This window comes from Lynx canadensis, chromosome A3 (assembly GCF_007474595.2).
Source record: "Lynx canadensis isolate LIC74 chromosome A3, mLynCan4.pri.v2, whole genome shotgun sequence".
NCBI classification, from domain to species: domain Eukaryota; kingdom Metazoa; phylum Chordata; class Mammalia; order Carnivora; family Felidae; genus Lynx; species Lynx canadensis.
Window position 1 is genome coordinate 66,462,053 of NC_044305.1, and position 15,830 is coordinate 66,477,882.

The following is a 15,830-nucleotide window of genomic DNA, read 5'->3' on the forward strand; positions in this document are numbered from 1 at the left end:
TAGCCACCCAGGTACTTCCAGAACTTTGTTTTCTAAGGGAAGGAGTGTCAGTTGGGGTATACATTCAGCTTCAGTCCTCTGAAGCCCAAAGTCAGCAAGGTGGCTCCATGATGTTCTCAAATGGCCTTTACTGTGGCCTTTATCTGATTTGTAGGATTCCCTTCTCCATCTGCCAGGAGCCAAGGCTTTCCTCTCCTGCTCCATCAGAACCTGGTCTTGGAAGAGGCTCTGCTACTGGTCATTTACACTTTAGTGTGAATATGTCATTGTACTCCCTGTCCCGGAGATGTCTGCATTCCAAGACTGAACTTTCCCATGAAAGTTGCTATTGCTACAAATGGCATTCCAGTTGTCCAAGAGCAAGGAAGGAGTTAGCTTAGGTGTAGGGACAATGTTAGCTCACATTTTTTCAGTTGCAGGATAACCTAATTCAGCCCGTAGACGAAGGGGAAAATTATTGGCTCACCCTCATGGGAAGAAAGCTGAGAAGGCTCCCAGATTTGGAGGAAGAACTGTAGGCACCAGCGTTGGGGAGCGCAGCTGGGTTGCCTCTTCTTCCCTTTGCATAGTGATTTTCCGCTCTCTTCCTGCAGAGAGGGAAGACAATTACCTCCTGACCGCCCCTGCAGGCAGGATGCAGTAGACTGGCACTCAGCACCTATCCCACCCTCCTTCTAGGGGGCTGTCCTATACTGTAGAGCCTAGAAAGCTGAAAGCTATATTCCCCAGACTCTCTTGCAGCTACCAATCGGATGAGATGTGGATTCTGCATGTTAGATGCATTTGGACAAGATTTGAAAGGCAGATTGGAAGTAGAGCCTGGGCCTCTGCTGTTTGCTGCTGGCAAGGGGGTCTGTCTGATTTTTCTGGAGTGGCTTCTTCATCATGGTGGCCTTTATGAAAACAGCTGCTTCCCCGATCATAGGAGAGGTAGCAACCCCCTTAGTGCCCTGGCTCTCTGGGTGTGTCTGTCTTGAGAGCCTTTTTGGCTTTCCCAGTGATGTACAGGCTGTTTGCCAGCCCAGGGTAAATACAAAGTAAAGCCCATCGGAGACTAAAAATAGAATGAATAAGTTTTACAGCCAAGCAGAAAACCTGATCGAGGAAAGGGTCTGGGAGGGCTGTTCAGATGAAGTTTGGGGAGGGGCAATGGAGTAGGTCTTTTTTTAAAAGATTGCAAATTCTGTGTCCCACAGCAGGAAAGCAAAGTCTCCTAGTGATGCTGACTGGGTCTGTCAGTTGTGTAAGCACGGAGGGTTGGACGGGGCTTCCTGGCTGCTTGTGGTGCCCGTCTTAGGATTATGGTGCCCAAGTGTCTCTCCCAAGCACATATGACCCTGCCTGGGGGCTATGGCAGCAGTGCCCTGCAGCATCACTGAGTCAGTGTCAGTGACCTAGGTGGCCAGGTCAGAGTTTACCACCTATAATAAATGTGTTATGCTTAAACCAGGTGGACTGCATTCTACTGCATTAACTTTGCCTTGACTGGTGCACCAGGCCTAGCTTGTAATTTAAAAGAAGAAAGGGCCACTCCATCACACCCGATCCTTGTAAAGCCAATGGGGTGCTCCCCTGGCCTGCGGCGTGTGCCCTCCCTTATACCAGTGAGGATGTGGAACCATGGGTGATCCAGCCTAGAGGGAGGATGCCAGGTCCAGTATGTAGGTGGTCTCACTCCTTACCATCCAAAGGCTCTCACCCTTGCCATGCTCCTATAAAGAGGATTGTTCTGGCTCCTGGCCTCCCTTGTAGGTGATGGTGAACATGTGACACTCTTCTGGTCAATGAGATGCCAGCAGAAACTCCCCAGGAAGGCCTGGGCAAGCCACTTACCAGGAAGTCGCCCTTCCTACTGCCTGCTGGTGGTAACATAGACATGAAACTTGGAGGTGTGGCACCTGAGGTGATCAGCATGAGGACTAAAGCCAACATGCTGAAGATGGTGAGCGGGAGAGAAGGCGAGCTGGCCTTACTGCCTTACTATGGCACCTGCTCCCAGACCTCTGGCAAACATCAAATAAAACCCTATTTCTGTCTCTTTGTTCCTCTCTGTTGGATTTTCTGTTAATTGCAGCCAAACACATTCCTAATTAACACAGGAGGCACCCTATGATTGACAAGTCCGCTAGACCACAGGGAGGTGGGGCAGGTTTTTCAAAAGGAAGGACAGGGATATCGGTCCCAGAAGAAAGGGACAGGAGAGCATCCTGGGCAGACAAAAGGAAAGGCTCCAAAATCTACTTTGATGGGCCTTCTCAACACCCCTAAACCCTCACCTTCAGGCAGCACTCAAACTGTGGGTATGTGCTTACTGAGTGAAACTCAGCAGGATTGTGACCTGATTATGAGCAGAAGGACTTTAAGAACATTCTGGATCTGGAGAAACAGAGACAGACGATGGAGTATAGGTAGAAAAGGTCTATAAACTTGGGTGTTAATTGGCCGCCGAGATTAAAAAAAATTTTTTTTTAATGTTTATTCATTTTTGAGACAATGCGAGAGACCAAGTGCAAGCACTGGAGGGGCAGACAGAGGGAGACACAGAATCTGAAGCGGGCTCCAGGCTCTGAGCTGTCAGCCCAGAGCCTGGCGCGGGGCTCGAACTCATGAACCATGAGATCATGACCTGAGCCAAAGTCAGACGCTCAACCTACTGAGCTACTCAGGTGCTCCTAATTGACCACTGAGATTTTGATAAATACCAGCCCCCATCCCAGGGTGGCCCTGGAGTTCAAGCTCTCTGACCCAGAGCTACCTAGAGCCATCCTTTGTAATAGCCCTTGCTGCAGTGACAGAAATAGTTTTTAGCTGTGCCGTCCAATGTGGTAGCTGTTAGCCACATGTGAGTATTGAACACTTGAAATGTGGCTCCTGCAACTGAAGAGCTGAATTTGTAATTTAATTAAAATTTAATTTTAAATTCATTTAAATTTAAATAGCTGTGTGTGGCTAGTGGGCACTGCCTTGAACAGCAAAACTCTAGAGAATGGTCCTATATTTGTCCTGGAGGAAGCAGAGACACATGGAAACGGTGACCTGAAGCTCACAGAGGTTCTCACAGGGTTGGGAATATGTGTGGAAGCTGCAGCTTCCGGCAGGAAGCTGGCCAGCCTTCAGTGGGCACATTTCCTTCCATCCTGCATCCAGATGGCCAGTCCTGCTTAGCACAGCCCATGGAGAAAGAGCTGGCATAAATTGTCCATGTTGGGTTAGCCACTTGGCAGATGTTTGCTAAGTATGGTTCTTAAAGGAATCCTCATGGACACTTGCATTTCTCCCCCCTCCCCTCCTCTCCTGAGCTGCAGTGACAGAGCCCAAGGGCCAGCCCTCACTTTGCTGATGTGGAAGAGGAGCCTCAGTGAGAGCAAGAGGTCTGCTGGCAGGCAGCCAGAGAGGCAGCAACAGGGCAGAAGGGAGCGCTCATCGCCTCTGGTTAAGTGATTCCACTGACCGTTTCCTTGAAAATGGAGTAGGAAGGGGCCAGGGAGTAATTTGCTTTGCCCACGCTCCAGTTCTTCCAGCCAAGAGATCACTTCCCCTCCCTGGTCCCTCACTTGCCACTCCCCCTGCCTGGCTCACTTCTGTCCCTCATCAGCATGCTCACCTTGGACACCCTGCCTCTGAGGGCCTTCTCCACCTGGATGAAGAGCTGGCTGCTTCCCCCTGGGCACTCCCACAGCCCGGACTGCCCCGTGGATGTGTGGCTCCCATCCTGCCATACTGCGGGGCCTGGTCTCCCGGATGGTGAGGGCTGTGCTATCCTTTTCAACCTTGTCTCTCCAGCCCCTAATATGACGAGGTGGGGGGCTGGCCCTAAACTAGACAAGTTACTTAACTCTCTGACCCAGGACAAAATGGGGGAAAATACCAAATTCCTAGGGGAGGTAGGGGATAGTGAGATAAATATGCAAGGGCCTGGCTTGATAAATGTAAGCTCCTTTTCTTCTTAGGCGAACTGAAGGGTAACCTACCACAGAAGGGAGAGGGTTGGCAGTCCATTGGGCATGGCTGCCTGGGGGTCTAAAACGTCAGAGGAATCATAGGCCTCCAACTTGGAAGGAAGGCAAGGACTCCTTTGTGCAGCTAAATCACCTGCCTGAGCAGATTATGCAGCTGGGGCATGGGGTCCAGAGAGAAAGGAGGCTTGCTGGGCTCCTCCACTACCACAGTTAGCTAATGGGTCTTAGCTGGAAGCAGGGTGATAGGAAGCTTTCATTCCAGAAACACTGTAGGCCAGTGTTTTTTCAAACTGCTGAGTGTGATTCATCAGGAAATCAATGTAATAGCTTTGACCAGCATTAAAACAAAACAGAATAGAAAATAGTACACTGTGTCACACTACAGTCTGTGAAACTTTTGGGGTAGGGGGAGAGAGTGATTTTGTAGATTGAGGGGGATGGGACCCATCCTTGAGGGACCTGTCAACTACTTCTCATCTCTAGGGAAGGCACCCTGAGGGAAAAAGATGACCTCCATGAGGCTGTGGACTTTGCACTAATATGCTGATTAAGGTGGTGCCAAAAAGGCAAGGTTTGCAGAGGCCAGAAGCAATCATCTAGATGGAACCTCCTTCCCCAGCTGGCACTGCAGAAGCAGTGGGGACTGCCTGGTCCCTCTCAGGGTGACACCTTGTGTTTATGGTGAGCTTATACTTTTCAGAGTTCTCAACCTCTCATTGAGTTTTTAGAAGACTCCTGAGAGGTGTGGGGGGGGGGGCACAATATCATTATCTAACCATTTTAGAGATGGGGAGACTGAGGATCTGAGCCAGCACAGTGACTGCCTGAGGCAGAACGAGAATTCAGACTTCCTAGCTTCCAAGTGAGTGCACTTTCCACACTGTGACGAGAGTGCTCTGTGTTTAGAGTGTGGGTTCAAGGCCCTGGATGTCCATTAGGAGCACCTGGGCAGCTTCCAAAACTGGAAGCTGCCGTTCAGCGTTCCTGAACAAATCTTGGGAGTGAGGGGATGAGGGTGGGGGGCAGAGGTGGGGTGGGTCCTGGGCATCAGTATCTTCTCAAGTGTCCTTTGGAGAATCTGGCGCACCACAAGGGTTGAAAGCCCCTGCCACAATGAGGCCAATGTTTTCTGTGCCTGTCTTCCTTCCAGACCTGGCCCTTGGACACTGGCCCAATTCAGCCCAGTTGCCTGCGAGATCCTTTGGTGCCCCCCACCCTCCAGATGGATGTCACTGTTGTTTTGCTGAGTAACTTCCCCAGGAAGCTGCTGCTAGGGCCTGGATCCAAGAAACAGGTCTCCTGGGGCCCCCTGAGAAGAGGTGTGATGAGGGAGGTGGGGAGGCAGGAGACTCTGACAGACAGACCGCAAACAGCTCAAAGAGGTGGCAGGCTGCATTTTATTCATCGTTAATTTAAACACCCTTCAACTCCTGTCTTGGAGTTACTGCTCAGAAAAATAAATGTATTGTTTAAGAAACCCTGCAGGCTCACCCCGCATGCTCTAACCCCCTCCTGAGAGAACACAGTAGCATAGAAAATGATTTGTAAAGCAAGGTGGAGCTTCCCTAGGGAGGGGAGAGAGGAGGAAGAGGCTGAAAGAGAGGGGAAGAGGGTCTTGGGCCAGGGTAGTACAGAAATCTCATCGCTTCTCAGCGCTTAACGAGGTGCCTGAAAGTGCCAGGCCTGCCCCAGGGGCAAGAGTCCAGGCCCCGAGTCCATGCTGAGGAGCCTGCCCTGGGTCGGGAATGGTTCCAGCAGCCCTTCCCCCGCCTCCCCTCTCCCCGCCTAACCCCCACAGAGTGTGCAGCCTTCAGTGGCACCGGCACCGCGATGAGCTCGCTGTACAACAACCCCTGCGACAGAGAAGCCCCAGCGCCTCTTCTGGACTCAGAAAGGCCCTAAGCAGTCTGTCTGGATGTGCTTTCCAGACAGTGTGTGTGTGGAATTGTGCTTTTTGTTAAGAATGTAAGAAATTACAGTAAGACGGAACCACCTGGCCCACAGCTCCTGCGGTCTCCACCTCTGTGGACTTCCATATGCCTCAGCTCCCCAGAAGCTTCTCCTTCGGCTGTGAGGGCTCAGCCACCCTCACCCCCAAAGCACACAGGAAGAGGGCATTTGCTAGGAGGCTACAGGGATGGAGGAGCCCTGCTGTAAATTTAGCAGCTATTTTCCAGGGTTTGGCTTGGGTTTGGACGCTGGCTTCTATGTAAAACACAGATTCAAATTCATGCAAAGTGTACGTGAAACTCCCCCAAGGAGGAGAGGAATTTTCCAGGCCCTAGTAGATCTCCAGGGAGTTAAAAAATGGGGAATCTTTCTTCTCAACGTGATCTAGACTGGGATTTTTCCTTGGGGGAAGGGGCTAGTAGCTCTTTGTAAGGCTGGTGTGTGAGTGCATGTAGGTGCACATGATGCTGTGATGTGTGAAGCTCCTGGACAAATGCCCAGGACTGACGCATTTTCCGCAAACTGAGGGCATGACACTACCTGAGCCTTCTGACTCCTTCTCCAGGCCCAGAGGCTCTGGCTTCAATCAAAGGACAGAAGAGCCTGACCACCTGGCCTTATTAGCAAGCAAGGACAGCAAGGGTGGCTTCTTTATTTGCCTGCTCATCTCTGAGAAGTCCCAGCTGCTCACTAAGATCCTGGCCTCTGTGTGGCCACAGCGGGTGTCAAGGGCTGCTTAGGGCCCCATAGCCCCAGCCTGGGAGGGGTGAGTAGGGGCCTAAGGTGAGGCAGCAACCTGAGGAGCGGGGACAGCGGCAGACTGCGGTGAGCTACCAACTTTGGGTCAAACTGGAGAGTCCTGCATGGTGGGATGGGCCACAGTATCTAAGCGAATGGGGAGCCCTTTCTTATGGGGCCTGAGGTTCAGAAGAACCTGCACCAAAGAAAGGGGTCCCTATCAGTGTCACTATTCCTGAAATGATGGTAGGACCCCGGTCCTGGTTCTCAGGGCTCACCCTCAAGCAGGATGCCACATAAGTCTGTAGGTATGGGTCTAGGCTCCATCAATCCCCCTAATTTTGGGAGCCCAGCTTTTCCAGAGAAGCAGCCTCTGGCATTTGGAGCACTGAGCCCTCTGGCCTGAAGTGAAGGACAATGACATACTGAATTTGGGTGGGGGACTAGGGGAACATGGGCAAAAATATGAGCATGCCCCTGGATCCTGAGCTACCTTAGTATGCTGGAGGCTGGTGTTTCTCTGGGAGGTTGGTGAGAGGGGAGGCTCTCTTCCCGGCCCCCATAAGCCATGCTTAAGGCTCCTTCAGCAGCTTGCTCAAGCTGCTTACAATGGTCTCCTTCCAAAGGCAGAACATAGGAGAAGAAGTGAAAACAGCTAAGGCTGCAGCATGAGCAATTTAGGATAGACTTTAGGAAGCACTCCTGACAGAGAAGACTGCCAAGGAAGGTCTTGAGTTCTTCTTCTCTGTAGGCAGGTCCTGCTCCTCCTGCAGAGACACGGTTCTGTGCAGTCCTGAGCACTGGTCAGGGGGATGGCTTGGACACGTCTTTGGCCTGTCTAGCTCAAAGAACCTCGATAGCTAGGTCTTAAGCTTCCTGTGCCGTTGCTGGGGCTCACTTCCTCTGGGTTGGCTTCTGTTTTGCCTGTTATTAAGTCCTCATGATCTAGATGCCTCTATCATGGGGATCTCTCACCCCCTCTGTATGCTTCAGACCCCCAAGTTATTGCTCGTTGCCTGGGTGACACCTCTAATTGGATGCCTTTTCAGCTTTCCTTCATTTGGAGGGATAAACATGACACTTTACTTCTAGATCCTGTGAGAGGGCCTTGGCCTAGAGCACTTGTGCCTCTGAGTGTGCAGTCACTGCAGTGGGACTAAAGCCACGGCTCAGGTGGGGCAGGGGTGGGGTGCTCACCAGCGGGCCTGAGTGACAGTCATGGCGAATGCTCTCTGGAAGCCTACCCTTCAGGATCTAGCAAGACTGTCCTCTCTCCTGGCTGCTCTGTGTCACTGGTTTACCCTCAGATTAGGAGCCGTGTTTACGTCCCAATCCTAATCTGAGTTAGAAATTAGCTACCCGAAGTAGCTAGAGAATCATTCAGATCCCAATGCATTTTTCCCTTCTTGTCATGAACGGGAAGGAGAAAGGGGAGGCTGACATTCAAGCATGACTCTTAATGCTGTGTGTGTGTGTGTGTGTGTGTGTGTGTGTGTGTGTGTGTGTGTTCCAGGCACATATGCTTCCTTGGAGGCCAGGGGGTGCAGATTTCACGGCTTTCCATGCCTCTCAGGCAGACAGTGTGAGGTGTCCTGGTGCTTTAGGAGTCTTAGAAGTAAGACTTCCTATCAGAAGCTGTATATATTGGTGTGTCACATTGTTTCTGTTGGATTTGTCCTTGGGACCTTCTTTTCAGATGAGGAAAATGGGCTGAAAGAGCATTATTCATTTATAGTCCAAGACCCCCAGCATTTCGATGAAGGCAGCATCTGACCTTCCTTCAGTTCAGTGACCTCTATGCAGAAGAGGGCGTCCCTCAGCTTAAGGATCATCCCAAGCAAAACTTTAACTCTAAAACCGCTTCCATCCACCCATTCCATCAGCTCCCTACCTCCTGCCTTCCTCCACCTCCAATACAGACTGTGCGTGGAGAAAAATCCACTTGATTGTCAGTGGGGGCCAAACAGGGTTTAGAATGGGATCTGTCCCCCAAACATTATGGGCTCTGGAGCCAGATTCTCTAACATTTGCATGATGGCTGCTTTCTGGTGAGGCAGAGCCCGGTCCTGCAGAGCCCTGACTCAGAGAGGAGGAGAAAGGGGTTCTGGGGACTGCACTCTGCACCCTCAGGTTCTCTAAAAGGGGAAAAATGAACTGCTCAACGGGAGTTAAGAAACAAAATCCACACCAACAAAGCAAGATCTCGTCTGAGAAGACTCAGACATTCCTGGTTAGTAATGAAAAGCATTCCCAAGGACAGCGCTGGTGAGAGAAAGGAGGGTTGGGGGGTTCTGAGATGTGCCTGGAGCCTCAAAGATCAGCTGGCTGAAGCAAAGCAGGGCTCCTACAGCGCTAGTGCTCCCCTGCTCCCTGCCCTGCCGTCCACTCTGGGTTTTCGGCATTGGAAGTAGCTGCCCTGTGTGCTAAGTGCACTAACTCCAGGCTGAGAAAGGCCAGCTGAGCCCCTTACCATCCCAATTTCTAAATCTCGGGGAAATGCCACAGTCCGCAAGTTGGTGCTGTTTCATCTCATTGCATAATACTACACCATTCTCCGTGTGTAGCGGCTGTTCTATTTATATACATCGGTAGGCAACATATGGCTCTCCCCACCCCCACCTGTCAAAACTGTGACTACATCACTTCTGACGACCAGAAGGAAGCTGCTAGGCTGGTCCAGGATTCTAAATGCTGCGGAGGTAATTCAGAGCCAGGAGAAGTTGCACCATATGCTTTGGGGTTGCCGGCTGCTTATGTGCATGGGGACGGGGTTCAGTGCCAGTCCGCAAAACCCAGGGATGGCCCTCTCCTGGCTGCGGTACGCACCTGGTGGGGGTCTGAGGTGCCACTTTCTCTCTCCCTGGAGGAGAATCTGCTGGGGGCCACCGTTCTTCACGAGGGGACCCACGAGGAAAACAGGCTCCCCCAAAACCTGCCCTGGATAACATCAGGCCTGGCCAAATAGTATTTCTTTAAAAAAAAAATTTTTTTTTTTTTTGGTTTGATTTTATTGGATAAAGATTAAGAAAGCGCCAGCGTCTGAGAGAAGGAAAGCAAACCACGGCCGGCGGCACGCCAGCCCGCCGAGGGTCCGTGGCGCGGCCGGGCGGTCTACCTGGAGGCGCTGGTCTCGGCCAGCCGGTTGTTCATGATGCCCAGCGCGCCTACGCCGCCCGAGAAGCCGTTCTGGCGCGTGTTGACGCACACGCTGCGCGGGTAGCCGTTGGCCGTCTCGGACAGCTGCTTCTGCAGCAGCGCCAGCGACACCTTGTTGGAGGCCGTGAGGTCGCGCATGGAGATGAGCTCGCCCGACAGGCGGCGGCCCTCGGCGTCGCTGTCGCCGGCCGCGGGGTCGGCGCCGAGCGCGGCCAGGCGGCGGCGCAGCCGGGAGCCCGGGGTGATGGCGTTGCGCCGGGCCAGGGGCGCGCCGGGCGCCGGGCAGCAGCGCGCGCAGCAGCGGCAGCTCAGCTTGCGCAGCATCCAGTTGAGCACCTGCTTGATGAGGATGGAGATGACGTTGAAGAGCGAGTAGATGCAGCACACGCCGAGCAGGATGAAGAGGAAGTTGCCCAGGCGGTAGAGCCCCTGGTTCCGGTAGGCGGCGTGCTGGCTGCTCACCAAGTCCCCGAAGCCGATGGTGCTGAAGGTGACGAAGCAGAAGTAGAGCGAGTCCACGTAGTCCCAGCCCTCCACGCTGGTGTACATGGCCGAGGCGCAGCACGACAGCAGCACGGCGAACAGGCCCAGGATCAGCAGCACGTGGTACACCGAGGGCTTCCAGCCCGCCAGGCAGTCGGCCTCCGAGAGCGCCGAGCCGCGGCGGAAGGTGGCGGGCAGCAGGCCGCTGCGGCGCAACTGGCGCTCCCTGCAGGCGCGCATGATGAAGGCCAGCAGAGAGATGATGCGCTCCAGGAAGAGGTTGAAGAACAGGATGGTTCCGGCGCAGCCGAACAGCCCGTAGGCGATGAGGAAGGCCTTCCCGCCTACCGTCGCGGGGGTGGTCATGCCAAAACCTGTGGAGACAGGGCAAGGGTCAGCGAGGTCCTGGCTGGGCAGGTGGTGCCCACTGGGCGGGGGAGCCGGGCGTACATAGGTGTTGACGCGGCTCCTACCGAGTGGCATCACTCGGGGGAGGGGAAACAGTACTTAGACATTTCTCGCCCTTGGCGGCGTGGTTCCTGATTGGGGCAACGCCTAAACTGATGGCAGAGATGTGGCTCCTCGTCTTGGGGTCTGTGGATCAAGATGGGTGGGCAGGATGGTTACTAGGAAGGACCCATAAAGACTCATGAAATGAAACCACTGTATGGGTGCGAACCATTGAGATACCTACAAAGCCTACAAAGAGATGTCACCTGCTCTCCCACCCCTCAATTTTTTTTTTTTTTTTTAATGTAACCAATGGCACACGTGGGCCTCCTTAGGACACAATTCCATAAAGGCTTCATTTGATCTGGGATTACTAGGGACCAGGTACAGTGTGTTCAGTCCAGGTGGCTATGTGTGATGGTCTCTGAAAAGGGGGTTTATGAAACTGACAAAAAGCTTGAGAATGAGTCCACAACATTCAGGGAGTGAGCTGGCTCTACCATGGGGTGTCATTGGGTGTCTTTCTCATCCAAGGACCACCATCACCCTTGCTCAGACTTGTGGCCAAAGGAAAGGTGGTGGCCCAGCGGGGTCCTATGCTGCCATGTGTCTGGGGTCACTTTTGTCCTGGGAGGCCTGTTCTGTGCCTGGGCAGCTATTTATTGCTTTTAGTTCATAATTAAGCCTTAACGTGTCCACTTGTTCAAAGCACAGGCTTTAAGGGAGATTCTTTATCATTTGATTTCTGCCAAAGGCTTGGCTTCCCACCAGTGTGCTCTGCCCTTGCCATCCCGGGCAGCTCTCCCCTCCCACCTGCGTGCTCAGCTGGCTGTGGGCTGTGGGCTCTCTGTGGGACCCATAACCCACTCTGGTTTCGGAAGGGGGTTTAATCTCTTTGCACAAATATTCACTGCCGCTCGGAGTCTGAGCTGGAAATAGATCATCTGTCCAAACAGCACCATGGCACCTTTCCCACCTCTGCAGCAAAAGTTCAGGGGCATCCCTGTTAAATTTAGGTGCCACGTCAGAGGGGCTGCCTGTGTGCTGCTAGTGGGCTGAAGCCAGCCCTGGGAACTGGGTGCTGAAGACTTCTGTCTCACTTGGTTTACTATTTCCTTAAAAAAGCCAGAGGTAAAAGATTTTTTTCCAGTAATTCCTTAGCCTCTATGCTAATCATTCTTGAGATTCCCTGGAGGAAATCTCAATTGCCTGACCACGATCTTCATCTTATGCTTAATAACTTAATTTAGGAGAAAAGCTAGGACAATACCCATGTTGAGGAAGATGGATTATATCCTTAGATTCAGATTTGGGCCACAAGAGAGTGAAAACAACAACAACAACATATTAGCAGTGTAAGCAATTTAACGGATTTTTCCACACTTCAAAGCCAAATCCAAGTTCTTGAATTCATAAAGAAATCAGCTTTGAATCTCTATGGTTATATGTGGAGTGAGAGTATTTGTATTTGTGTGTGTGCGTGTGTGTGTGTGTGCACACTTGTTTGCATGTGCACATTTGTATAAAGTCCTGGATCGATAACCCAATTGTCCACAACTAAGTCAGTCTGTTCCTACAAGGAAATACTCTACAGCAATGAGAAAGCATGAACCACAGCTACTTGCAATAATATGAATGAATCTCACAAAAAAGAAGCTGAACACAGAATGCATTCTGTATTATTCCATTTATAAAAAATTCAAATTCAAAACCAGGCAAAACCAAACTATAGTAATTTTTTTACGGACGCATTCTTGGTTGGTAAAATTATAAGGAAAATCAAGGAAGTGATTTCAATAAAAGTCACAATTGGGGTTTCCTCTGGGGATGGCAGGGGGTAATAAACGGGAGGGGACACAGGGCCTCTGGGGTGCCAGAAATGTTAATCTGGGTAGTGGTTACATGGGTGTTGTATAATTGTCTAACCATGTGCCTTGTGACTTTTGTTGGTACTCTTATGATAAGAAAAACTTTTTAAAAAACTGCTATGGGGCACCTGGGTGGCTCTGTCAGTTGAGTTTCCGACTTTGGCTCAGGTCATGATCTCACAGCTTGAGTTCGAGCCCCACATCGGGCTCTGTGCTGACAGCTCAGAGCCTGAAGCCTGCTTCAGATTCTGTGTCTCCATCTCCCTCTGCCCCTCTCCCGCTCGTGCTCTGTCTCTGGCTCTCTCTCTCTCAAAAATAAATAAACATTAAAAAAAAATTTTTAAACCTGCTAGATTGTTAACTGTAAGGGACCTTAATTTTGATCTCTCGCTGTATAAGTGAGGGAGCAGGGGCAGAAGTGACATGATCTATAGCTTGTTGGGAACACATACCTTACACATGTCCTGGCTTCTAGCCTGGTCTTAGACCATTCTACCCGACACTGCTTCTACACATTGAGGAAAAACAGTACCTCTAATAGGGGATCACTTTGCTAGATTCCTGAAGAAATGGAAAGTCCTGAGCCTGGAAAATTAATTTGCCTAAGAGAATACTGAATGGGATTTTCCTAATCTTTAGGATTTTTAGCTGAAATCTCAAAGCTAAGAGTGACACGTGGCACATTATCCCCTACTGGAAAGAGAAGTTCTAGATGCATTTATGCAGAATTACTAGATCAAAATGGGTCTGGTGACTAGCACCCCCCAGCCCTGGGCTACATGGAAAGGCTGGGATAACGGGAGATGGTCATGAAGTAGCAGAGTGGTTGTCATAGTAGGAGGTGCTGTGGCATCCTCCACCTACCCCCAGGCCAAGTGATGGGGGTGCGATCAAGAGCACCTCGCCTGCAGCTAGAGGGGAGCTGGCAGCTCGCTTCCCAGAGGCTAGCTGACCTGCAGAACTAGGCAGGCCCATCCAGGGCCCCTGGATGGAGTATAGTGAGAGTTCTGGGAGAGTCAGAGGTATCTCCTAGAGTCTGAAGCTGTGCTGGAGAGTTCTCTGGGTGAGAGGCTGACTGGAGCAGGCCACACAGACAGAGGTGGGAAGAGGGGAGCAGTCTGCACTTCAGATGCTTGTTGCATCAAGGCTGTGTGAGAGTGACAGGGTCAAGTGGATGTGCAGAAGGCAGCCAGGTCTGAAGACATTCTGCCCAAGAGGGTTGCTGCTGGGTGGAGGGGCCTCTAGCAATAAGAGGCTAGGAGATGGGGTGCTGGGACAGCATTTGAGGCACTCCCAGGAGGTAGGATGGAGAGGGTGCCCCCACTGAGGGAATGGTGCAGAACAGTGGGCCCTGTGGGTGGTCTCCAAAGACCCATAGATAGGCCCCATGAAAGGGTATGTCTGTTCTAACAGTGGGCAATAGGTAAGAAAGGATTATAGTGGCACCAATGATGTCAGACCAAGCCAACAGACTGTCCTCCCCCCACAGACCCCTGAGCTGAGGGCCAGACATGGAGCTGGAGGGAGAAGCTGATCTTTGATTAGAAGTGAACTTGAAGACTGGATTTATATTGGATTTAGATGGGACTGGATATCTGAGAATGAGTTTCAATTTTAAGACTAATGGTACTTAAAAAAACAAACAAACAAACAAACAAAAAAAAACACGGCTGATTGGAAAACTCTAGCATCTGCCCAAGACCTGAAGGGATCCGAAGGGAAGTTCCTTAAGACAGCAGATGAAGACAAGGTCACTTCTGTGTCAGGCCATTGGATAAACTGGTTCCACCTGGATTCACTTGCTGCAGCAAAGCCCCCAGCTCGAGCCCACAGTCCTTTCTCACCTCGCTCCATCTTGGCCACAGCTGTGGGGGAGGGACACCCCACTCACCAAGGGGTTAGATAGTTGTCAAGGCCTCACAGCACAGAGCGGGGAAGCTGTGCCTGAAACCCAGGTCTGTTGCTGTCTAACATTCATGTTCTTTCCACCAACCCCAAACTGCCTTCTGAGAGCACTGCAGGGCCTCCTTTCCAACTGTAACAGCTCATTTCAGTCCTCCAAGGCTGGCAGCCAAGAGAGCACTTTCCCCCGGGGAAGCTGGCTGACCCTGAGTCATGACTCGTGTCCCTAAGAGTCCTCTGTCCCCTGTGGCTCTCTTTCCCTGGACCATTGCCGGGGAGAGGGGCCACGGCTCCTCCTTTAACGTCCCCACTGAGGTGGATGCATCACCCCTCCTGTGGCACAGCTAAGACAAGCAAGGCTTTAGAACCAGATGTCCCAGGGCTTGGTTAGGGACAGCAGGAGGCATGCCATACAGGGGGGCCTGTACTTTTGGCTAACAGTCTGGCTGGCGGCTCATCTGCCCCTTGGGGTCCTCACAGGACTGCCCGTAGCTGACCTACCCCCCTGAGTCAAAGGCCAGGCCACCAGGAGCAGCCCCAGATTCCTCCAAACTCCCCCATGTCTGGATTCCTGGCCCCCCTCCAGAGTCTGGGTTCCCTGTTGAGGATTTGTCTCTTCCCTTCATGATGGGGCTGAGAATGTGACATGTTTCCCACTGACCATTCTCCCTCCCCAGAGGGTTATGGCCTTATCCTAGGGCCCCCATAAGGCCACAGCACTAGATACGCCACAGGAAGACAGACATCCACCCGTTCACTCCTTCAGAAACACAGCTTGGCCGACTTCGTGCTAGGCTCGGGGTATGTTGGAAAACCGGGCAGATGCGGTCCCTGCCCTCAGAGTATCTGGGCTGCCTTCTTAGAGGTTAGCACTCATCTACTCCTCTGCTCTGCAGGCTCACCCCTGGGCCAGGGCACAGCTTTTCTCTGATGCCCCCACAGAGTCTGAGCCAGAACTTGCTCTGGGGTCTCGTCATGGCCATGACCACAGGCCCAAAGTGATGCCAAATGCTTGACTGGCTGTGGCACCGTCGGCCCAGAAGGAAGGGGACAGGCAGGTCAGGAGTTTCTCTGCCAGCACAGAGAGCACCCAGTGCAAGTGTCCCTCCCACCAGCCCTATTCCTGAGGTCTGGCTCTGTGCCCACAACACCTCCTTTTGCTTTTCTACACACAACACTGTCTGTCTGCTCTGCTCAGGAGATAGGTGGCAGTTTACTGTCCTTCCCCATTGACACCGATAGGCTCAGAGCTCTGGGGGCACTGAGGCCTTGGGGTCAGGGCTGTGGGGTATGTACCTGGTGCTGCTTCCCAGAGTGGAGTAGC

The 15,830-nt window shown here is 52.1% G+C and overlaps 1 protein-coding gene across 1 annotated transcript in view; it reads right to left on the minus strand.

The window, feature by feature from the left end:
- Nucleotides 1-5,389: 5,389 nt before the first annotated feature.
- The window catches only part of KCNK12 (potassium two pore domain channel subfamily K member 12), a 53,615-nt gene continuing 43,174 nt past the window's right edge, over nucleotides 5,390-15,830 (minus strand). The window contains exon 2 of the mRNA XM_030310560.1: nucleotides 5,390-10,660. Within this exon, the coding sequence (XP_030166420.1) occupies nucleotides 9,759-10,660 (902 nt within the window). The 3' untranslated portion in view covers nucleotides 5,390-9,758. The remainder of the gene's footprint in view (nucleotides 10,661-15,830) is intronic.